At 49.8% G+C, this 17,461-nt stretch overlaps 4 protein-coding genes across 4 annotated transcripts; all 4 read left to right on the plus strand.

The window, feature by feature from the left end:
• The first annotated feature begins 132 nt into the window (after positions 1-132).
• On the plus strand, positions 133-3,465 carry BDV37DRAFT_226536 (protein arginine N-methyltransferase). Its single transcript, XM_032080267.1, has 4 exons — positions 133-610; positions 669-1,296; positions 1,398-2,947; positions 3,026-3,465. The coding sequence occupies exons 1-4, from the start codon at positions 494-496 to the stop codon at positions 3,314-3,316; spliced, it is 2,586 nt and encodes an 861-aa protein (XP_031937010.1). The 5' UTR covers positions 133-493; the 3' UTR covers positions 3,317-3,465.
• A 1,247-nt stretch (positions 3,466-4,712) lies between these two features.
• On the plus strand, positions 4,713-8,462 carry BDV37DRAFT_259718 (UNC45-central domain-containing protein). Its single transcript, XM_032083169.1, has 2 exons — positions 4,713-5,239; positions 5,397-8,462. Exons 1-2 carry the CDS (start codon positions 5,159-5,161, stop codon positions 7,809-7,811), a joined length of 2,496 nt encoding a protein of 831 aa, XP_031937011.1. The 5' UTR covers positions 4,713-5,158; the 3' UTR covers positions 7,812-8,462.
• A 2,296-nt stretch (positions 8,463-10,758) lies between these two features.
• BDV37DRAFT_259731 (glycerophosphocholine phosphodiesterase) lies at positions 10,759-15,615 on the plus strand. Its single transcript, XM_032083170.1, has 4 exons — positions 10,759-11,473; positions 11,541-14,357; positions 14,415-14,815; positions 14,870-15,615. Exons 1-4 carry the CDS (start codon positions 11,338-11,340, stop codon positions 15,086-15,088), a joined length of 3,573 nt encoding a protein of 1,190 aa, XP_031937012.1. The 5' UTR covers positions 10,759-11,337; the 3' UTR covers positions 15,089-15,615.
• BDV37DRAFT_226601 (TFIIH/NER complex subunit TFB4) lies at positions 15,567-17,427 on the plus strand. The gene is made up of 2 exons (XM_032080268.1): positions 15,567-15,941; positions 16,007-17,427. Exons 1-2 carry the CDS (start codon positions 15,896-15,898, stop codon positions 17,089-17,091), a joined length of 1,131 nt encoding a protein of 376 aa, XP_031937013.1. The 5' UTR covers positions 15,567-15,895; the 3' UTR covers positions 17,092-17,427.
• The last annotated feature ends 34 nt before the right edge of the window (positions 17,428-17,461 follow it).

Raw genomic sequence — 17,461 nt, forward strand, 5'->3', positions numbered from 1 at the left:
TCCCGATAAGGCAAGCCGGCCGCACATCGCCACAGCTGCTCCGTCTCCATTTTACTCTCACCGCCCTTATATTCTGCCGCCACTTTGACCCCACGAACAGGCAAGGGACTGAATGATGGGATGGATTGTATCGCGACTCAGGGTTAAGACAGGGTAGGGTCAATTTCCTTAAACTTTCGGTGAGGGGTGAATGACACTCACTAGTCCGGGTACTACTATTATCTCTTCTTTTCTCCTCAGGATCGTTCCGGAATGGTTTTCAGAACTCGTCTTGGATCCATGTTCAATTGACCTGTTATGCGGGACTAATCCTCCACACAGATACCGTGTCAAGAATAATCTCTCTTCAAAATTTATAATTTGATTTCAATCTCTCTTCTCTTACGCGGAAACGGATTCGACTCTTTGAGCATACTGTGACATATGATTTTTTTTTGCAAATTAAACAGGAATTTTAATTGTGACATTGGAAAAGCTCTTTTTGTTTACTAACATGGAAGGCTTCAGCAACCCAGAGGATATGGGCCCTGGTTTCTGCATTGGACAACATGAGAGCAAACGCACAGTGCCGATTACGACCCAGGTTGTGCAGGCAGCTCATGAAAGCAATGTATGGATAGCAGAATTCTGATCCCCCGTTCTGCGTGCTAACGTCTACTCACCATCAGTATGATATGCTTACCGCCCCTATAACCACATCTCATTTCCATTCCCGGGTCCTCAGTCTGCTCTCTTCGCACCTGTCCAATGTACAGGCAGCTTCTCCTGATGCTCATGGAACTATGGGCACAACGCAAAATACACGACCCCTGGTCATTCCGCCGCTGGCACCTTCTGATACCCATTTGACTCCGAACGAAGCAATGACCCAGATTGTGGGCGTGACAAGCTCATGGATCGATCTCTGTTCTCCGGACCCATTGATTGCAGATATATCCCGCCAGGTCCTCATGTTGGAGGTCGCTTATGCTGCCTTTTGTGGTATCGGATACCTTCTGATCCCGGGCCCTAAACTTCACCACAAGGGTATGCACTCAGAAGGCGTAGTTTATTACGCAAGAGCGATACAGGATGCCATCAGTATTGGCCCTTATATTCAATTTAATATCTGGCTGGGAGCAGTTGATAGCCCGGATCTCGAGGTCGACGAGATGGGCGACCTAGCTCCCTTGGCCCGGGATGAATTCCTTGTAAACTTGGAAGAAGGACAATTGCCGAAAGAGGACCCATATGGAACTTGGGAAGCTTGGGACACCATCAGGAGAACCTGTAAATATCACTCAAGGCTTTTCGTAGGTAAGAATGCATCTCCCGCCATTCCAAGGCAACCCTCGGGTTTCGGTTCTTATCAGTTGGTTATAGACCCTGCGTGTTTGTTGCTAAATCAGTTTCGCTAGCGCTCTCATTACAGAAGCACCTTCCTTCAATGTCCGTCCAATCTCGGTGGCACTCAGAGCCGGTTCGCCTGCTTACATTTAATGCCAATTCCTTCATCAAAAACCAAAAGGGTTACCCCGTTTTATCCAAAGCCCATCAATCTTTGATCGCTCGTTTTATGCGTCTTCGAAGCCCACCATGGATTCTTCTGTGCGATGTTGGTTCTGTCCCAGGTGTGGACGCCGACAATTCGCATGCCACTAACCTAGAAGGCGCCGAATATCCGAGTCTCGCACAAGCAGCAGTTTCCAACAAGAAGCATTACGACCCCACACCCCATCTTTCATACATTAGAAATCTTCAGCAGCGGCAGCCAGCTCGAACTGCTATCGAGAGGTTCGGTGTAGGCTATCAGGACTATCTGCAAGCACCGCTACAGCCACTGACAGTCAACTTGGAAAGCATCACATATGAGGTCTTTGAGAAAGATCCTATTAAGTATGAATGGTATGAGCGCGCTATTGCAAAAGCCTTGAAGGACTGGGCAGAGCAGAAAAAACCCACCTCGAACCCAGATGGCCGAGTTGTTGTCGCTGTGGTAGGCGCCGGCAGAGGACCGCTAGTCACCCGAGCACTTAAAGCGAGCGCCGAAACAGGCGTTGATATTGACATGTGGGCTGTGGAAAAGAACCCTAATGCCTTCGTTCTCCTCCAACGTCACAATGCTACTATTTGGGGAGGAAAAGTCACCCTTGTTCAGTCGGACATGAGAAGTTGGAAAGGACCTCAAGTTGAGAAGAAGCTCTCGAGCTCACAAACCTCAGCACCGGTGGGCCAGTCTCTCGGGATCGATGATTCAATGCTTCATGATGCGGAGGCCGACCCTAATGACAAAGCACAAGCTTCCGATGCGGCAACCCGTAGCCCTGCTCCCGAGCTTATGCCTACTACGATTGATATCGTGGTTTCCGAGCTACTTGGCTCGTTCGGCGACAATGAGCTTTCCCCTGAATGTCTAGACGGCATCACTCATCTAATCAATCCGGTTCATGGCATATCTATTCCTGAATCATATACGGCCCACCTCACGCCTATTTCAGCTCCGAAGCTTCATGCTGATGTTATGCATCAAACAATTTCCAACCCTGCAGCTCCAGAAACTCCGTACGTGGTGATGCTGCACGCTGTCGACTTTCTCTCTACGAACCAGCCTACCATGCCGGGCAATACCGCTAGTGGCGGCAGCTACCACAGCAACGTGCGGTCCTCCATATCGACACTACCTGGAAGCGAAACTCCCGCGCCATTTGTACAAACTGCATGGTCCTTCTCCCACCCTAATAGGCATATCCCTCCACAATCTCCTTCCACATCGACAATTTCCAATGCACACAATGTGCGCCGGACGCGATTGGCTTTTCCTACCCAGAACCGTGGAGTCTGCCACGGTTTAGCTGGTTACTTTGAGACCGTCTTGTACCGGGATGTTGAACTTTCGACCAATCCCGTTACCATGGACAGTAAGAGTGCCAATATGATCAGTTGGTTTCCAATCTACTTCCCCCTCAAGGTACGCAACTACATTTCCCTTCAGTAGTCACCCCTTCCGGAGTAGAGGGACCAGAAAACACTAATGAGTATCATCTAGACTCCCCTTAATATTCCCGATAATGGTGAGGTGGTCGTGACTATGTATAGACAAACAGATGACCGGAAAGTCTGGTACGAGTGGATGGTTGAAGTCTTTGCCCTTGAGGGCCACATGGACCCCCCGGCTCCAGAATTCATCGCTCCTGTTATGAGCGGTGCCCGAGGCGGTTCTCCTAGCGCCGACAGTAAGTCGCAGCAGCGGAAAAGCAGCGGCCGTGGTGGGATGCGCCGTGTGAAGGTGGGGATGAGTGAACTGCACTCGAGCATCAAGGAGGGATGCCTGATGTGAAGCAGGCGATTCTGGTTATGGTACACTTAGGCCGTGCGAATTCCATCATCAGTCATGTGCTGATGACGTCGTGTCGCAAACAGGTATATGGAGAAAAACGGCGATTTGCAGGAGATAGGGCAAGTACAGTTTTTTTGAGTAGTAGGATGTTTTGGGTATCAATACCTCCACCAACTGCGTTTCTTCCTTGATCGAATATACTTTTGTATCCTAATCATGACTTGTTCTGAATAAAAATCACTGGATAACCTAACAGTCAAAGTTTTGGAGGGGGGAGGGAGCTGTGTATGTCCGGACATGCAGACGTCCACCACAGTTTCCCCAAGCTATGATCAATACTCATTCATGGTGGTGGTTGATACTTCAGCCTCTTGTGCTACCGATAGGCGCCAACGAGTTGAGTCAGGTGAACCGAGCTTGGGCCAAACGGAAGGCAAACCGTGGGCAGAGCGCGCATGGATAAAGCAAACCAGACACGGAATACACTGGACGCAGTTTAGTTACACCTGCACCTACGGGACAGCTGTGCTTTGTACATCTCGCTCCAAGGAGAAAGGGGGGCTGCAGATCAAGGGTGTGGTTGAGCAGCAGGAAATCAATAGTGTGACGAAACATGCAAAAGAAGGGGTCTTGGAAGTCTTGGTACGCTGACGCCGTGGGATTGTTGAGTTATTGGCAACGTGGGTGGGCGGACCGCTATGGTTGGTGACGTTGATCCGAGAAGGTTGTAGTTGTTATCGGTGCATGGGATGTGGTTCTGATTAGATGTTTTGATTACCTGTAGAGTATTGCTTGGTCCTTCAAGCAACGTCTTGGTTCGTCCTTCCAATCGATCCGATATCAGTTGATCTGGTAATTTTACCAAATCGGGGAGTCTTGATTGGTATTCTGGATGCACTTGGAGGGCCGGGGGCTGCTCCTTTGAATTCTCACAGCGGACTACGCGGTAACTTATATCGCCCGTCTTTAAGTAGGTTAGTTATATATGTATGTACCTTGAGAGGTCCGAGGACTGTTGAGACAACCCTTGTCTTGGTAGCCAAAGGGAGGGCCGTAATGCTTCTAGAAAACTGGCCTTATCAGAAGCCTCGGAGTTAGCAAGGCGACCGGTGGACGCCCCGAAGGGGAGCGCCGAGCCCTCTTCCATGGGGTCTCGATCCTGTATGACCGTATCGTTACAAGGATCCTCTCAGTCGATGCATCACCGATACTCGGGATCTTACAGAGAAACTTCAGCATTACACCGGTCATTACCCATACTCCGGCCAACCATTTTGCCCTCCGATCACCTGTAAGACCGCGTACCAAACGGCCGGGGCCCGTCATCATTCCTTCAGGTGTACTCCGGAGTATGATGCATCTTGTGAGGCAAAAAAAAAAAAAAAAAAAAAAAAAAGAAGGGTTCCCATACTAAAAAACTAGTCTATCAATCATTCATACACTTACTCCACACAAGGAGGAAAAAGAAATTACTCTCCCACACACTTGCTCTCCTCCCTTCCACCTGTGAGATCTGGTTATTTCTATTCTTGTCAACGGACGTCTGCACCCGCCTCGAATTTTCTTTTCTCCCTTACTCTATCTCCATGACTGCATGTGTGATTCGTCGCTCGACCATCGCTCCGAAGGTCGTGGGTTGACTTACTACCTCTATCTACGAACTGGACTTGATTACGTCTTGCTGTCTCCGCAATCATAAATTACCTTGACAGCTTCCGTTCTTCTTCTTCTTGTTCTTCTCCTTATTGCCGATCGATCTCTTTATTTCCTCCGTCACACGCCCACCGAATACCGACTTTCTTTCCTTCGCGCTTTTACTCTCCCGCCACATACAGACCTGAAATGGTTCACTCAACAGGCGAGGAACGCGCTGTACACCTCACACGGGAGGCGATTGAATTAGTAGACGCTGGTCATCGTGAAGTATGTGCTGTCCTGTCATGTCACTTTCTTTGGCTTCTTTGGTTTTCTGTGATTTTCCAAAGCTCTCCACGTTTCACCCCTTGTCCCGCATGGCCAATACTTTGTGTGGAGTCTTATCGATAGTCCGCTAACGTATTATTCTTCAACCCGATCACAGGCTGCCTCGCGGAATCTCCGAGAAGCGCTGTCTTTAGCCCCAGACAATCCAGCTGTCAAGGAAGCTTTCATTAAAATCCAGGAAGAGGAGGCAACTGGTCACCACTTGCTCGATCTCTGCCGGCGTTACACTTCTCGCAAAGACGAAAGTGCTGGAAAGGATGCCGCCCTGTATCTACGCACGGATGGGCTCAAGCCTCCGGAGGAGGTCGCCTTAGAATGTGCCAAACTTTTGCTAGCGCACAAAGCACATGCGTTATCTTCGTTGCAAGATGATATCATTTCAGGGTTGGTTCGGCAAAATGCCAGCGTTCGTCAGTTTTTCTCAGACAAGCTGCAGATTTCGGTGACCACGTTCTTTGATGAGATGTACGATAGAGGCGACGGCGCGGCGGTATGCCTCGATACCGTCGTCTTGGATTCTTCAGTATGGCCCTCCGAGGCTGCTCGCTTGCATTGCGAGCGCGAGCTTTTCCTGCTGTTCATCGCTAAGCTCATGGAGTCAGGCCATGACTTGGACGGTCGCTCTCTGAAGGGAATCGCGCGACTCCTTGCTGTCGATGCGTCTAAGTTGCAGGACCAAATTGATGATGAAGAATTGGATGTAATCGTGTCCTCCTTGGATCATCGGCTGCCCCTTGAGTGGAGAAGTCAAGCTACTTTAGCGACCGTCAAGTATCTTGAAGCCTCCAAGGAAATCGGACAGAATCGATTCACCAAGCTCATCTCTGCCAAACTTACCAAGACGCGCGTTGATGACCATATCATCGCGTTTTCGGCTACAGCCGCGGTTTTCCCTGTCATCCCTGAGATTGCGGCTACTCTGTTCTTATCGGAAGGATTCATGGCTTCCCTAACGCCCGTATCTGTTAGGGATGCCAAGCGCCGGAGAGTGGAGGTTTCAGTGTTGGAGCTGCTGAACGCTGCTTGTATTAACAAGGCCTGTCGCGAAGCTATCGCCAAGAATTTCTCCGATTGGCTTTCTCACACCCTGACTAACGGCAGCGATGAGTCGTCCGAATTGGCAGCGGTGGTATTGGCTAAGATACGCGCTTCTGACAAGGAAGCATCGGGATCTAATGGTCAGGTGCAGGGTGACGATGCGAGCGTTGCCGAATTGATCGGGCGGTTCAAGACCATTATGTCGAGTCGCAAGGGTGAGAATGTTCAAAACGTAATTGAGGGCTTAGCATACTCCTCCGTGAAGCCGATTGTGAAGGAACAGCTTGCCAAAGACTCGACTTTTCTGCGGGACCTGATCAAGGTCTTGCATGAGAAATTGAGCGATTCCTCGGTTCTCTATGGTGCCCTAATGATACTCGTGAACATCACCCAGTTCCTTCCGAATTTGAGTGAAGAACAAAAGAAGATGTCTCAACTCAAGTCGTATGCAGAGGCTTCTCCCGATGCCCGGGTGGGCCCAAATCCCCTCGAGAAGGATGAAAGCGTTATCGCTCGTTGCAATGCCGTCATTGAAGCTGGTATCATGCCGCTTTTTATTGAGTGCAGCAAAACAAATCTCCCTTCCATCCAGGGCCTTATAGGCAAGATCATGCTTTCGCTGTCCCGTAATCCGAAAACCAGAGGAACCCTAGCCCAGCAGGGTGGTGTCAAGCTTTTGCTCAATATTGGCACTTCGAGACAGGGGAGCTCTGGTTCGATTGCAAACGAAGCCGTGCCTAATGCCTCCCACGCCTTGGCCCGCATTCTGATCTCTGTGAATCCGTCACACGTTTTCCCTCCATCTGGATTTCCGCAGGTCACTTCGGCTATCCGACCCTTAACTGCACTCCTGGTGGCCCCTGAGGCTTCGGCGGACCAGCCCCGCGATCTTTTGCCCATTTTTGAAAGCCTCCTTGCCCTCACGAATCTCGCTTCTCATCCGGATGAGAGTGCGCCGGATGCCATTGTCCGACAGGCATGGTCAGTGATCGAGGATCTGTTGCTTTCCAACAGTCCTTTGATTCAACGGGCTGCATGTGAGTTAGTGTGTAACCTAATGACTTGTGAGGCTGGGATAGTGAAATTTGCGGATGGCTCTAAACGGGCTGGGCAGCGCCTGCATATCTTGCTCGCTCTTACTGACGCGGATGATATCGCAACCCGAAGAGCCGCTGGAGGAGGTCTAGCTATGCTCACCGAGTTTGATTCCGTCGTCGCTGCCGTCTTGGATAAGCCTCGTGGCGTGTCGCTCTTGCTACGTCTTTGCCAGGAAGATGATGAGGGGTTGTTGCACCGAGGGGTGGCATGCGTGCGGAACATGAGCTCCATCGCATCAGGTGATATTGGCCGGCGCGCCAAAGAAGCTCTGAAGCAGGGCGGTGCGGTTGATATACTGACCAATGTGCTGAAGACATCGAGGAATACCGCGGTCCTCCAAACAGGAGTTGAAGCATTGAAGCCTCTTGTTGAATGATGTTTTGGATCTATTTTTTCATGAAATATGGGTTACCGGTTTGTTCCTGTTTCTTGCTTGTTAGCGATTGATTATTTTATTCGGGCGTGGGCTAGGGATGAATTGCTCAGGTGTTCTTGTTTTTCTGACCTGCGTCTCGGCGTTGCTGTCCTTTGTAGTTTTTGCCGGCAGCTTCTTCCTATTTCCCATTCTGTTATCTTACGATTTTACCCAGGTTATGAGGGCTGGGAATGGGCTCGGTGTCGGTTTCAGTTTGGCAATCAGGACATTTGCGCTTTACCGGGCCATTCATAGACCAGGATGACTGTTTGTGATGTATTTTCAGTGGGTTATCTAGAACGTTACATGATACAGTTTTGATATGAGCTCTCAACTAGAGATTTTCCCCCCTAACTCACATGCCATAGCGCTATCCACAGCTGTCATCACAAACCCTATACACCCTGAACCGGCCATTGCAACCCTGTCCCCACCATCCACTCAGCATCAGCCAGGGCCGATTCTACCCCCGCCTAAATCCCTGTCCTACCCCTGTCCTCGGATAATAAACACTCTGATGGGGCTTCGTTAGGACTGGTTTTACTTGGGGTTGGGGATAGGATAGGCTTGGTGCTCTAGAGAACGTACATGTACTACGTGGGTTTCTTTGGGTGGGTAGGGTAGTGGTGGTGAGGTTTCCATCTTATTTGTATGAGGTTTTGGTGGCGTTCTTTCTTTCTTTCTTTTTTATGGGGGGAGGTGGACTGATCGAAGTTGATTCACTTATGCATAGCGCTTATGTACACCCTTGTTTTATATGGAATCCTAGTTCCCTTCTGCTATCTATCTTCTGGTTCTTAACATTGTTTATATCAGAGACTACTCTGACGCCTTAACATATACAGAAGAATGAAATCTAATGCTTCCAAATGCAGGAATCTAGTAAGTAATCCCCCCCCAAAATAATTATATGCCCCGATAACCGAGCCCCTCATCTCGATCACGACTGACGCTGCAAACCGACGTCAGAGTCAGCGAGCGGGGACGATCATAGTTAAACGCAACCCCCACGTACTTTTGCAACGGACCGTGCTTTGTGTGAATGGGTGAAACAGGTTTCAGGTTATGGTAGGTACGATATTAGTACTATGTGCCGAGATAGAGTAAAAAGCAAGGAATTATGATTATGATTGTCACCAGGTAGCGTTAAAGTGCGTCGATTATGACACCGACCGGTGGTTATTTGGGAGATAAAGTCCGACATGATCAGCTGAATGGAACGTTGGGCGGAAGAATGATGGCGGTTAGTCTAGAACAAGTAAGCTACGCAGGCGGTGCATTAGGAGAAGAACGATTGACGATGGTGGGCAAATAGTTCGACTCTTATAGAGTGGCGGTTGGCCAATCAGAGCGGTCCATTGCTTTGGTTTACTGGTCATACCGACATCTCGGACGGAGTACTACCTTCAATACTCATCGTCGGTGGGGTTGGCTTCTGGAAATAAAGGAAAGAATGCCGGTGACCAAAACAGAGATTCAATTGGCATCGTGACAAGTGACGCATCGATCTGGTGGCTGTGTGTTCATGTGAGGTGGGAAATGATAACTCTAGAGGGAGTGTGGCAGGGATGGACACAGCAGCAATCATGTACTGTGTAAGACTACGTGATTGATGGGGCTGAAGGTGCTTAAAGTCGATCTCACCCATAGCTTCTTACTATTACTCCGTAGTAGCTCTGGATACTAATTTCTATACAGTCCAAGTATTGTGTTTGCCCTACCTTGAGTTGTGGATCGAGGTGTATTCCGTCCGTACACAGTACAACATCATCAAAGTGGGTGGCACTTGACAACAACACCAGGGGATCAACTCCTTTTCTCCGCTCCAATAACAGAGCAAAGGGGGAAGAAGTTATCCAGAAGAACCCTATTTTCGAAAATTGTTCCCTAACTCTCTTCTTTCCCCGGAGTGTCTTTGATCCCTTGCTGACTCCTCCATACCTCTTGGTGTGGTTTAAGGGGTACGGAAGGGCATGTGACATGCAGGGAAACGCACGAGAAGGGGCAGAGGATTTCGAAATGGAAAAGGAACACGGCGGTGTCCCCACCCTTCTGAACTCATCATTTGGTTTTGAGGATCAAGGCACCAAGCTGGTGATGGGGAATGAAAGAGATTGACCAACTGAGTTCCACCGGCGGTATGCAACACGAACTCTGATTTGGCCTGTGGAAAGCTCGGATCAAAGTCTCGACCCCCTTGGGCAAATGGGATGTTGTCTTGATGTTTCTCGTCTTCTCCGAAGCTCCACGGCCCCTCTCCCGTCTCCAAGGGTATGGATCATGGAGGGAAGCATTAATTGTTTAATTCATTATGATACGGAATAAGCCCTGGAGGCCGTGGGAGACTATATATAGTGGTGGCGATCCGGAATCGAAGGATCTTGACAATTTCTTCACAAACCCACAGATAAGTTATTGGTCTTGACACATTACTTTATTGTGGCCTTTGCGACCGTTGTTTTTTTTTTACCACACTTACGTTGCATTCACCTACGACTCTACTACTTCATCGATACGGAGGCTGAGGGCAAGCATTGATTAACCCTACCGTCATCCTCCCGCATTCTACACATCTGTAAGGTACCGTTTTTCTCGCTCGTCCCGAGATCACATCCCCCGGAACAAACAGTGTGGCGCGAGCAAATCAGAGATCGCCCGCCTTGCACGCCGAGCATTAATTCGTGGAGCTCCATTGATTCTTTATCCTGAAGAGTCAAGTTCAACGTTCCGCCTCCCGGAACGTGTGCTCTGTTTGGCGCATCTCACTCGTTATTGCCCCCTGTTGCCACTTTTGTTCAGGCGTTCCCTGGTTCCTTGACTCCGGGTTCTCAAGGTATTGGCCTCTGTTTCCTCCATGTGCACTGTCACTGAGCCTCCCTGATCCACTTGGTGAATGTCTATACACAGTGGTACCTTGACCTCCTCCAAGTAAAAAAGTCAAATAAATTTTTTTTTTTTTTTCGTTCCCTCTTTTCTCTTTTTTTTGTTTTTGAATTCTTTCTTCTTGACCGTATCCGAGCTGCCCTTACTCCATAACGGCATCTCTCACCGCAATTTTTCCTGACTGGTTGAGCTTTTCACGTGCTGACTCCGCCCACGCTATAGTATCCATATCTTTGCCCATACTATCACACATCCTTTTTCAACATTCTTTTTTCAATCGATATAACCGTGAGAGTCTTTTCCACCTTGGCACAGAGACGAACACCTTGCGCAATGGCTTCTTTGTAAACTGACACATGGCGCTGCCGCATTCGAAGTTTCAACTGTCCTTTTCCTTTGTCCTTCTCGAATCCGTCTCTTGTTCTTGATCTATTCCGCCACTGGTCTATATCTTCTCAAGTTGGTGATTGGGATAATTTGTGTAAAAAGCCCCCGGGATCTTCTCAAGCATCCGAGATACTTGTTATCGAGAGGAGCTTACAGCTTGCTCATTTTCCTTGATACAGATCATACCTCGTTGTGATTGTCAGAAAACGAGAACATAATGAAGTTTGGGCGCAATCTTCCACGGAATGTCGTTCCTGAGTGGAGCTCCTCCTACATCAAGTACAAGGCGTTGAAGAAGCTCATCAAGTCGGCGGCAGAAGATGTGAAGGCTGGCCATGAGGCAGATCTTGCCGGTGAGCCGTTTCTATGAGTTTCCACGTATCTGGACCGCGAAGCGGTCTTCCTGACCTGACCCCCTAGGATTCTTTTACTCCCTCGATCGAAATCTCGAGGATGTCGACTACTTCTATAACAAGAAGTACTCGGATTTTGCTCGCCGCCTCAAGTTGCTAGAGGATCGGTATGGCCAATCTTTGGATGCTGGTCATCGTCTTGACTCGGAGGAGGTTGAGGACCTTCTGGCCGCCTTGCTTGAGCTGCGCGGCCAGCTACGGAAATTACAGTGGTACGGCGAAGTCAATCGCCGTGGGTTCATCAAGATCACCAAGAAACTGGATAAGAAAGTAGGCGTCCATGCGCAGCGAACTTATCTAGAAACGAAGGTCGACCCATCTCCATTCGCCTCGAATGCGCGGGTCACCGAGTCATTGAAGCAAATCAATGACTGGCTTTCGGTACTTGGTGAGCAGAAGGTCTCAGACGATGCCAGCTCCACTCGCTCTTCCCTCTCACTGAAGAGGGGTCCGGCTCGCCCACACTTGAACTTACCCTCGAGTTTGCTTGTCGCTGTCGACGAAGCGTTGCGCAAAGATGACACACACGTCCTCCTGGAATTACTGGAGGACCTTAGAACTTCTACGGACAAGCTTGGAGGAAACCTTTTCCCTAAAGTCCTCGAGAGCCTCTTGCAGCGGTCTATTTACTACCGCTCGAAAAGCTGCATTTCCGTCCTGCTCGACCGAATGGATAGCCTCGAGGATGAAGATGATATCAACAAGCGTAACTGCATTCACAGATTAGTGATCTCAATCGGTCGGACACAGTCCACGACTGACTCGGAGGAGTCCGCTTCAATGGTCCTGGACTTCCCCCTTGAAACCTCCAATTATATTACGCCCGCTGCCCTGCCAACATTGCAGCCTCCTCGGAATGTAGTGAAGGAGTCGGATCACCCTCAGCATTTGGATAGATCAGATCCGTCGGTATCGCTTCTACACCACCTGCTAGAGGAGCTCCGGCCTAGGCAACGACCTGCTCTGCTTTCCAAGGATATCTCGGGTCGTACCCCACTGCACTATGCTGCTCAGTATGGGTTCAGAGTGGTCTGTGAAGTCATCATCGAGCACCTGCAGGCATGGGATATGTTTGATGTTTCTGGGGGTATCGATGGGCCGCACTGGCAGGATAATGATGGTTGGGCCCCTCTGCATCTGAGTGTGGTTGGTGGTCACCCATTAACTACACGCACCCTTTTAGACGCCGAGAACTGGCAAGATGCCAGTGCGGATAAGTCGACCACCCGGAAACAGGTCTCCAAATCAAGCGCAGTACTTGCGATGGCCACAAAGGCAAACTTTGTTGATATCGTCAAGCTTCTGGTGGATGCAGGGGTTGATATCAACTATCAGGATGAGCAAGGCGAAACCGCGTTACATGTCGCAGCCCGGTTTGGCCATCATATGTGCGCCAAGATCTTGTTAGAGGGCAACTGTGACCAAAAGGCGGATACGGAATTGGTTGAGCACACGTACTCTTGGACACCACTGTTCATTGCCAGTGTTGATGGGTCGCTGAGCATTGTAGACCTGCTGATTGAAGCTGGTGCCGACCTTGAAAAAGCCGACTCCTCTGGGTGGACTGCGAAGGAACATGCAGCGCTGAGAGGTCACCTTGACATCGCTCGACGTCTTGCCGAACTTACACCTGAGCCTGATGTCGCGGAAGCCGAGCCTGTGATACCGATCCCTGTAGCTTCCTCCTCTCCTCCAGCCCCATCCTCTTTGATTGAGCGAAGATCTAACACCAGCACGCCCTCGGGTAGTTCTAGTACGCGGGATGTTGAACCTGTTAAATCTTTTGGACACAGGTATCTTACCGACGAGGCCATGATCTTGGTGAGCCTGGGTACCATGGATATGCACAGGCCCGTGGAAGCAGTTAACCTTGATCGTATCCCAATGGAGAACGCTCATTCCACCCAGCTTGATACTGCATTGTCCATCGTTGTTTCTGCTAACGGGGCTCATGGAGAACCCGAGATCATCGATCTGCCTGTGCAAGACAATATCTCGACGGAGCCAATCGTTTTCCATACTGCCGACGCGACGAAAGTGAGACTTCTATTCGACCTCGTCCCGACCTATGCTGGTTCGAAAGACCAGGTGGTTGGGCGTGGTGTGGCACTACTCTCTAGCATTAAGCAAAGCGTAGGCTCCAATCGCATCAACTTGAAGGGTGACTCGACTGTGCCTATTGTGGCTGCAAACACCCTGGAAGTCATCGGCACGGTCACATTCAACTTCCTCATCGTCACGCCTTTCAAGCACCCGAACATGTCCATCACCGGTGACCGGACCTATTGGAAGAGTATGAGCTCGACCATGGTTATTGGACACCGTGGCTTGGGTAAGAATATGGCCAGCCGCAATTCGTTGCAGCTTGGTGAAAATACGGTGCAGTCGTTCATTGCAGCCGCGAACCTTGGCGCATCTTATGTTGAATTCGATGTACAGCTGACCAAGGATCATGTTCCCGTTATTTATCATGATTTCCTCGTCAGTGAAACCGGAATTGATGCGCCAGTTCATACTCTCACGTTGGAACAATTCCTTCAATTGGGTGACAGTGGATCGTCTCGTCGATCTGGCTCCCCATCCCAGGCGCTTGATGCTCTTGGAAAGGAGGCAAGCACTTCTGCTCCTCGTCAACGCTCAATGTCTGTCGGTGGTTTTGAATATGACCCTGCGGAATTAAACGAGAAGATCAAGCACACTCGCGATTTCAAGAAGAAAGGCTTCAAAGGCAACACCCGAGGCAATCACATCCAAGCACCCTTCGCCACATTGGAAGAGCTTTTTAAGAAACTTCCTAAATCTGTTGGATTCAATATTGAACTGAGTGAGTTATACAGCCCTCCCTAGAACAGCTACGAGACGATCTGACTGAGATCGCCAGAATACCCCATGCTCTATGAGAGTGAGGAAGAGGAGATGGATACCTACGCAGTGGAACTGAACTCCTTTGTGGACACGGTTCTTACCCAGGCGTACGAGTTAGGTCAAGGCCGCAACATGATCTTCTCTAGTTTCAACCCTGACATTTGTTTGTTGCTTTCCTTCAAACAACCTTCTATCCCGGTGCTCTTCTTGACGGATTCTGGAGCCTCTCCTGTTGGTGATATCCGCGCCAGCAGTCTGCAGGAGGGAGTTCGGTTTGCGTCCAGGTGGAACCTGCTCGGTGTTGTCTCGCAGGCCGAGCCACTCGTACTCTGTCCTCGACTGGTTCGAGTCGTTAAAGAGTCGGGTCTGGTTTGTGTCTCTTATGGAACTCTAAACAATGATCCTGCCAATGTCAAGGTCAGTGTGCCCCAGCGTTAGCCTGTATGTTAGGCTTGACTAATACTTTTACAGCGCCAAGTGTCTGAAGGTATTGACGCGGTCATTGTCGACTCTGTTCTCGCCATCCGAAAGGGTCTTACGGAGCATCAGAGCAACTCAGTTACTCCTCAACGTAGCCCGCTCGTCCAGCCTACCCCAGTTGCTCTGAAAGATACTCTTCAAATACCCATTCTCAACCATGCGGAGCAGAAAGACGATCACCTTCACATAAAGCCGGAGGCTGTCATTTGAGCGCCTGTCATTGCATAGGCAATTCAACCTGCCACCAAGCCAAAGGCATGGTTTCTACACCATTTATGCAATTTAATGAGATATAGATGTTTAGTGTTGATTCCGCAATACCTGCCCGAGCCATACTTGCTCACTCTTGGATGTCTTTACGGGAAAGATATCTCAACATGAAATATTTTAGAAAATATGCTCTCTTTCTAAGCACAGATCTTCAACAAAAGAGACTGGACAATAATCTACTTTGGAATAAACTGCTTTGGATAATTAGCGCTAGCCATAGACATGCCATGTCTCTTACATACCAGGTGCTGAAGATCAAACCCCATTACAAGAATTTCAGCTGTAGCGTTCTTAGATTTAGTATTCGATATACTGCAATACATTGAACTAAGCATCTACCCCCGGCCCAAGGTCACGTGCACGACAGTCATCGGCAAGTGACCGAAGATAGAGAGAGCTAAAGCTTTGATAACGCTACCGCCTCCCCAACCAGATCTTCCTCTCCCCCCAGTCGACCAGCGGAGAACAACTACCCAACTTCTCCCGGCGTCAAGTATCAGTTCGAACCAACCGATACTGCCTGGGCTGAGACGGGTGGTTGGGATCGAACAACAACGAAACCATCGGTTTTTTCCAACGCCGACACCCATCGCAAGTCTAATGATGTTATGACTTGACGAGCTTTTTTTTTTATTATTATTTACCTAGCTCGAGCTTATCTCTCTTTCACATATTGTCTTTTTAATATCAGGTTATGTTCTATTCATCTCTTAAGAACCTATACAAATCACCGGATAAGACCATACCATGAACGCCGTGGATGCGACAGAGCACTATGAGACGAGTGCACGCGGTAAGACCCTCAACTCAAGCTATACAAGTCATAATCCTTGCAAGAGACGACCCTGACTTGAAAAGATCCTGCGCCCGCCCTTCTAACCGTCATCCTCGACACAAACCCCCACGCATGGGCCCTCCTCGAAGATTCCCTCCCGCTCTCCAAAGCGATCGCAAACATCCTCGTTTTCCTCAATGCCCACCTAGCCTGTAACTACGCAAACGAGGTGGCCGTGGTAGCCTCCCACAGCCAAAAGGCGGCGTGGCTGTATCCGCGCGAGAGCCCAGCCGCGAAGACATACCAAGATGCCGACGGCGACGTGTCGATGAACGGGTCGTCGGCCGATAATAATACCACCGAAGGACCGGGCCAGGTGAACAAGTACCGACCGTTCCGGATCGTGGAGGAGCAAGTTACGCACAATCTGCGTGAACTGATGGCGTCGACCAGCGGGGCGGACGTGAAAGCGACCAACTCGACGATGATGGCCGGCGCGCTTACGCTGGCTCTTAGTCATATTAACCGGCGAAGTATTGCGTGGGCTGAGGCCCACGGAGCTGATACAGCTGCGGAGACGTCGGGCGGTGGTCCATCTAGTGGTGGACATGCTTCTGGGACGGACACTGCGGAGGGGTTGCAATCGCGCATCTTGATCATATCCGTCAGTGGCGCCAGTGATTCTGCGCATCAGTATATACCGATTATGAATAGTATCTTTGCCTGTCAGCGGCTGCATATTCCGATTGATGTGTGCAAACTGAGTGGGGATGCGGTGTTTCTGCAACAGGCCTCGGATGCTACTAAGGGTGTCTATATGTCGTTGACTGAGCCTCGGGGGCTATTGCAGTACCTAATGATGGCTTTTCTGCCTGACCAGCGATCGAGGAGACATCTGGTTCTTCCGACGCGAGTCGATGTTGACTTCCGTGCGGCCTGCTTTTGTCATCGACGGGTTGTCGATATTGGTTTTGTCTGTTCTATCTGCCTGAGCATCTTCTGCGAGCCCCCGGAGAACGGCAACTGCCTGACCTGCGGCACAAACCTTGAAATGGGTGATTACGGGGCTAAGCCAGCCGTGGTCGCCCGAAAGAGGAAGAAAAAGAAGCGTGTGAACGGTCCGTCGGGCACAGCTACACCTACGCCTACGCCTACACCGGGGCCCTGACACCCTACTCCTTTCCAAAAAATGTTTTCTGCGTCGTGGAGGAGGGCTAGGAGTAAGGTTACGTGTCTGCTACCTTTGGTCTCAAGGCGATGTTAGCAGGTTGCGTTACAAAGAACATATCCAGCTTCTATTTGGTATCCTATTTCAGATACGTCCAGGAGACAGTCACAAACTCCGGTCGACACACTCCGACATTTCATAAGTGTCATTTTTCGAGAGTAAGACAGTTAGGAAAGACATCACCCGCCACACAGGCAAACAGAGTGTGTTCAATAGCATTGAGGATTCTGGCCAACATCACATTTCGGTTTCCTGCCTACATCAGTTGATCGATCGCCGAAGACACGTGGAACGTAACAACACTATCTAA

The sequence above is a fragment of the Aspergillus pseudonomiae genome (assembly GCF_009193645.1).
Source record: "Aspergillus pseudonomiae strain CBS 119388 unplaced genomic scaffold BDV37scaffold_91, whole genome shotgun sequence".
Lineage (NCBI taxonomy): Eukaryota > Fungi > Ascomycota > Eurotiomycetes > Eurotiales > Aspergillaceae > Aspergillus > Aspergillus pseudonomiae.

Coding starts and splice junctions, on each gene's coding strand:
- BDV37DRAFT_226536 (XM_032080267.1), top strand. CDS start 494: ATGGAAGGCTTCAGCAACCCAGAGGATATGGGCCCTGGTTTCTGCATT. Junction 611..668: donor AGGCAGCTCATGAAAGCAAT/GTATGGATAGCA, acceptor ACTCACCATCAG/TATGATATGCTTACCGCCCC. Junction 2,948..3,025: donor CAATCTACTTCCCCCTCAAG/GTACGCAACTAC, acceptor AGTATCATCTAG/ACTCCCCTTAATATTCCCGA.
- BDV37DRAFT_259718 (XM_032083169.1), top strand. CDS start 5,159: ATGGTTCACTCAACAGGCGAGGAACGCGCTGTACACCTCACACGGGAG. Junction 5,240..5,396: donor TAGACGCTGGTCATCGTGAA/GTATGTGCTGTC, acceptor ACCCGATCACAG/GCTGCCTCGCGGAATCTCCG.
- BDV37DRAFT_259731 (XM_032083170.1), top strand. CDS start 11,338: ATGAAGTTTGGGCGCAATCTTCCACGGAATGTCGTTCCTGAGTGGAGC. Junction 11,474..11,540: donor CCATGAGGCAGATCTTGCCG/GTGAGCCGTTTC, acceptor CTGACCCCCTAG/GATTCTTTTACTCCCTCGAT. Junction 14,816..14,869: donor ATGATCCTGCCAATGTCAAG/GTCAGTGTGCCC, acceptor ATACTTTTACAG/CGCCAAGTGTCTGAAGGTAT.
- BDV37DRAFT_226601 (XM_032080268.1), top strand. CDS start 15,896: ATGAACGCCGTGGATGCGACAGAGCACTATGAGACGAGTGCACGCG. Junction 15,942..16,006: donor CTATGAGACGAGTGCACGCG/GTAAGACCCTCA, acceptor TGACTTGAAAAG/ATCCTGCGCCCGCCCTTCTA.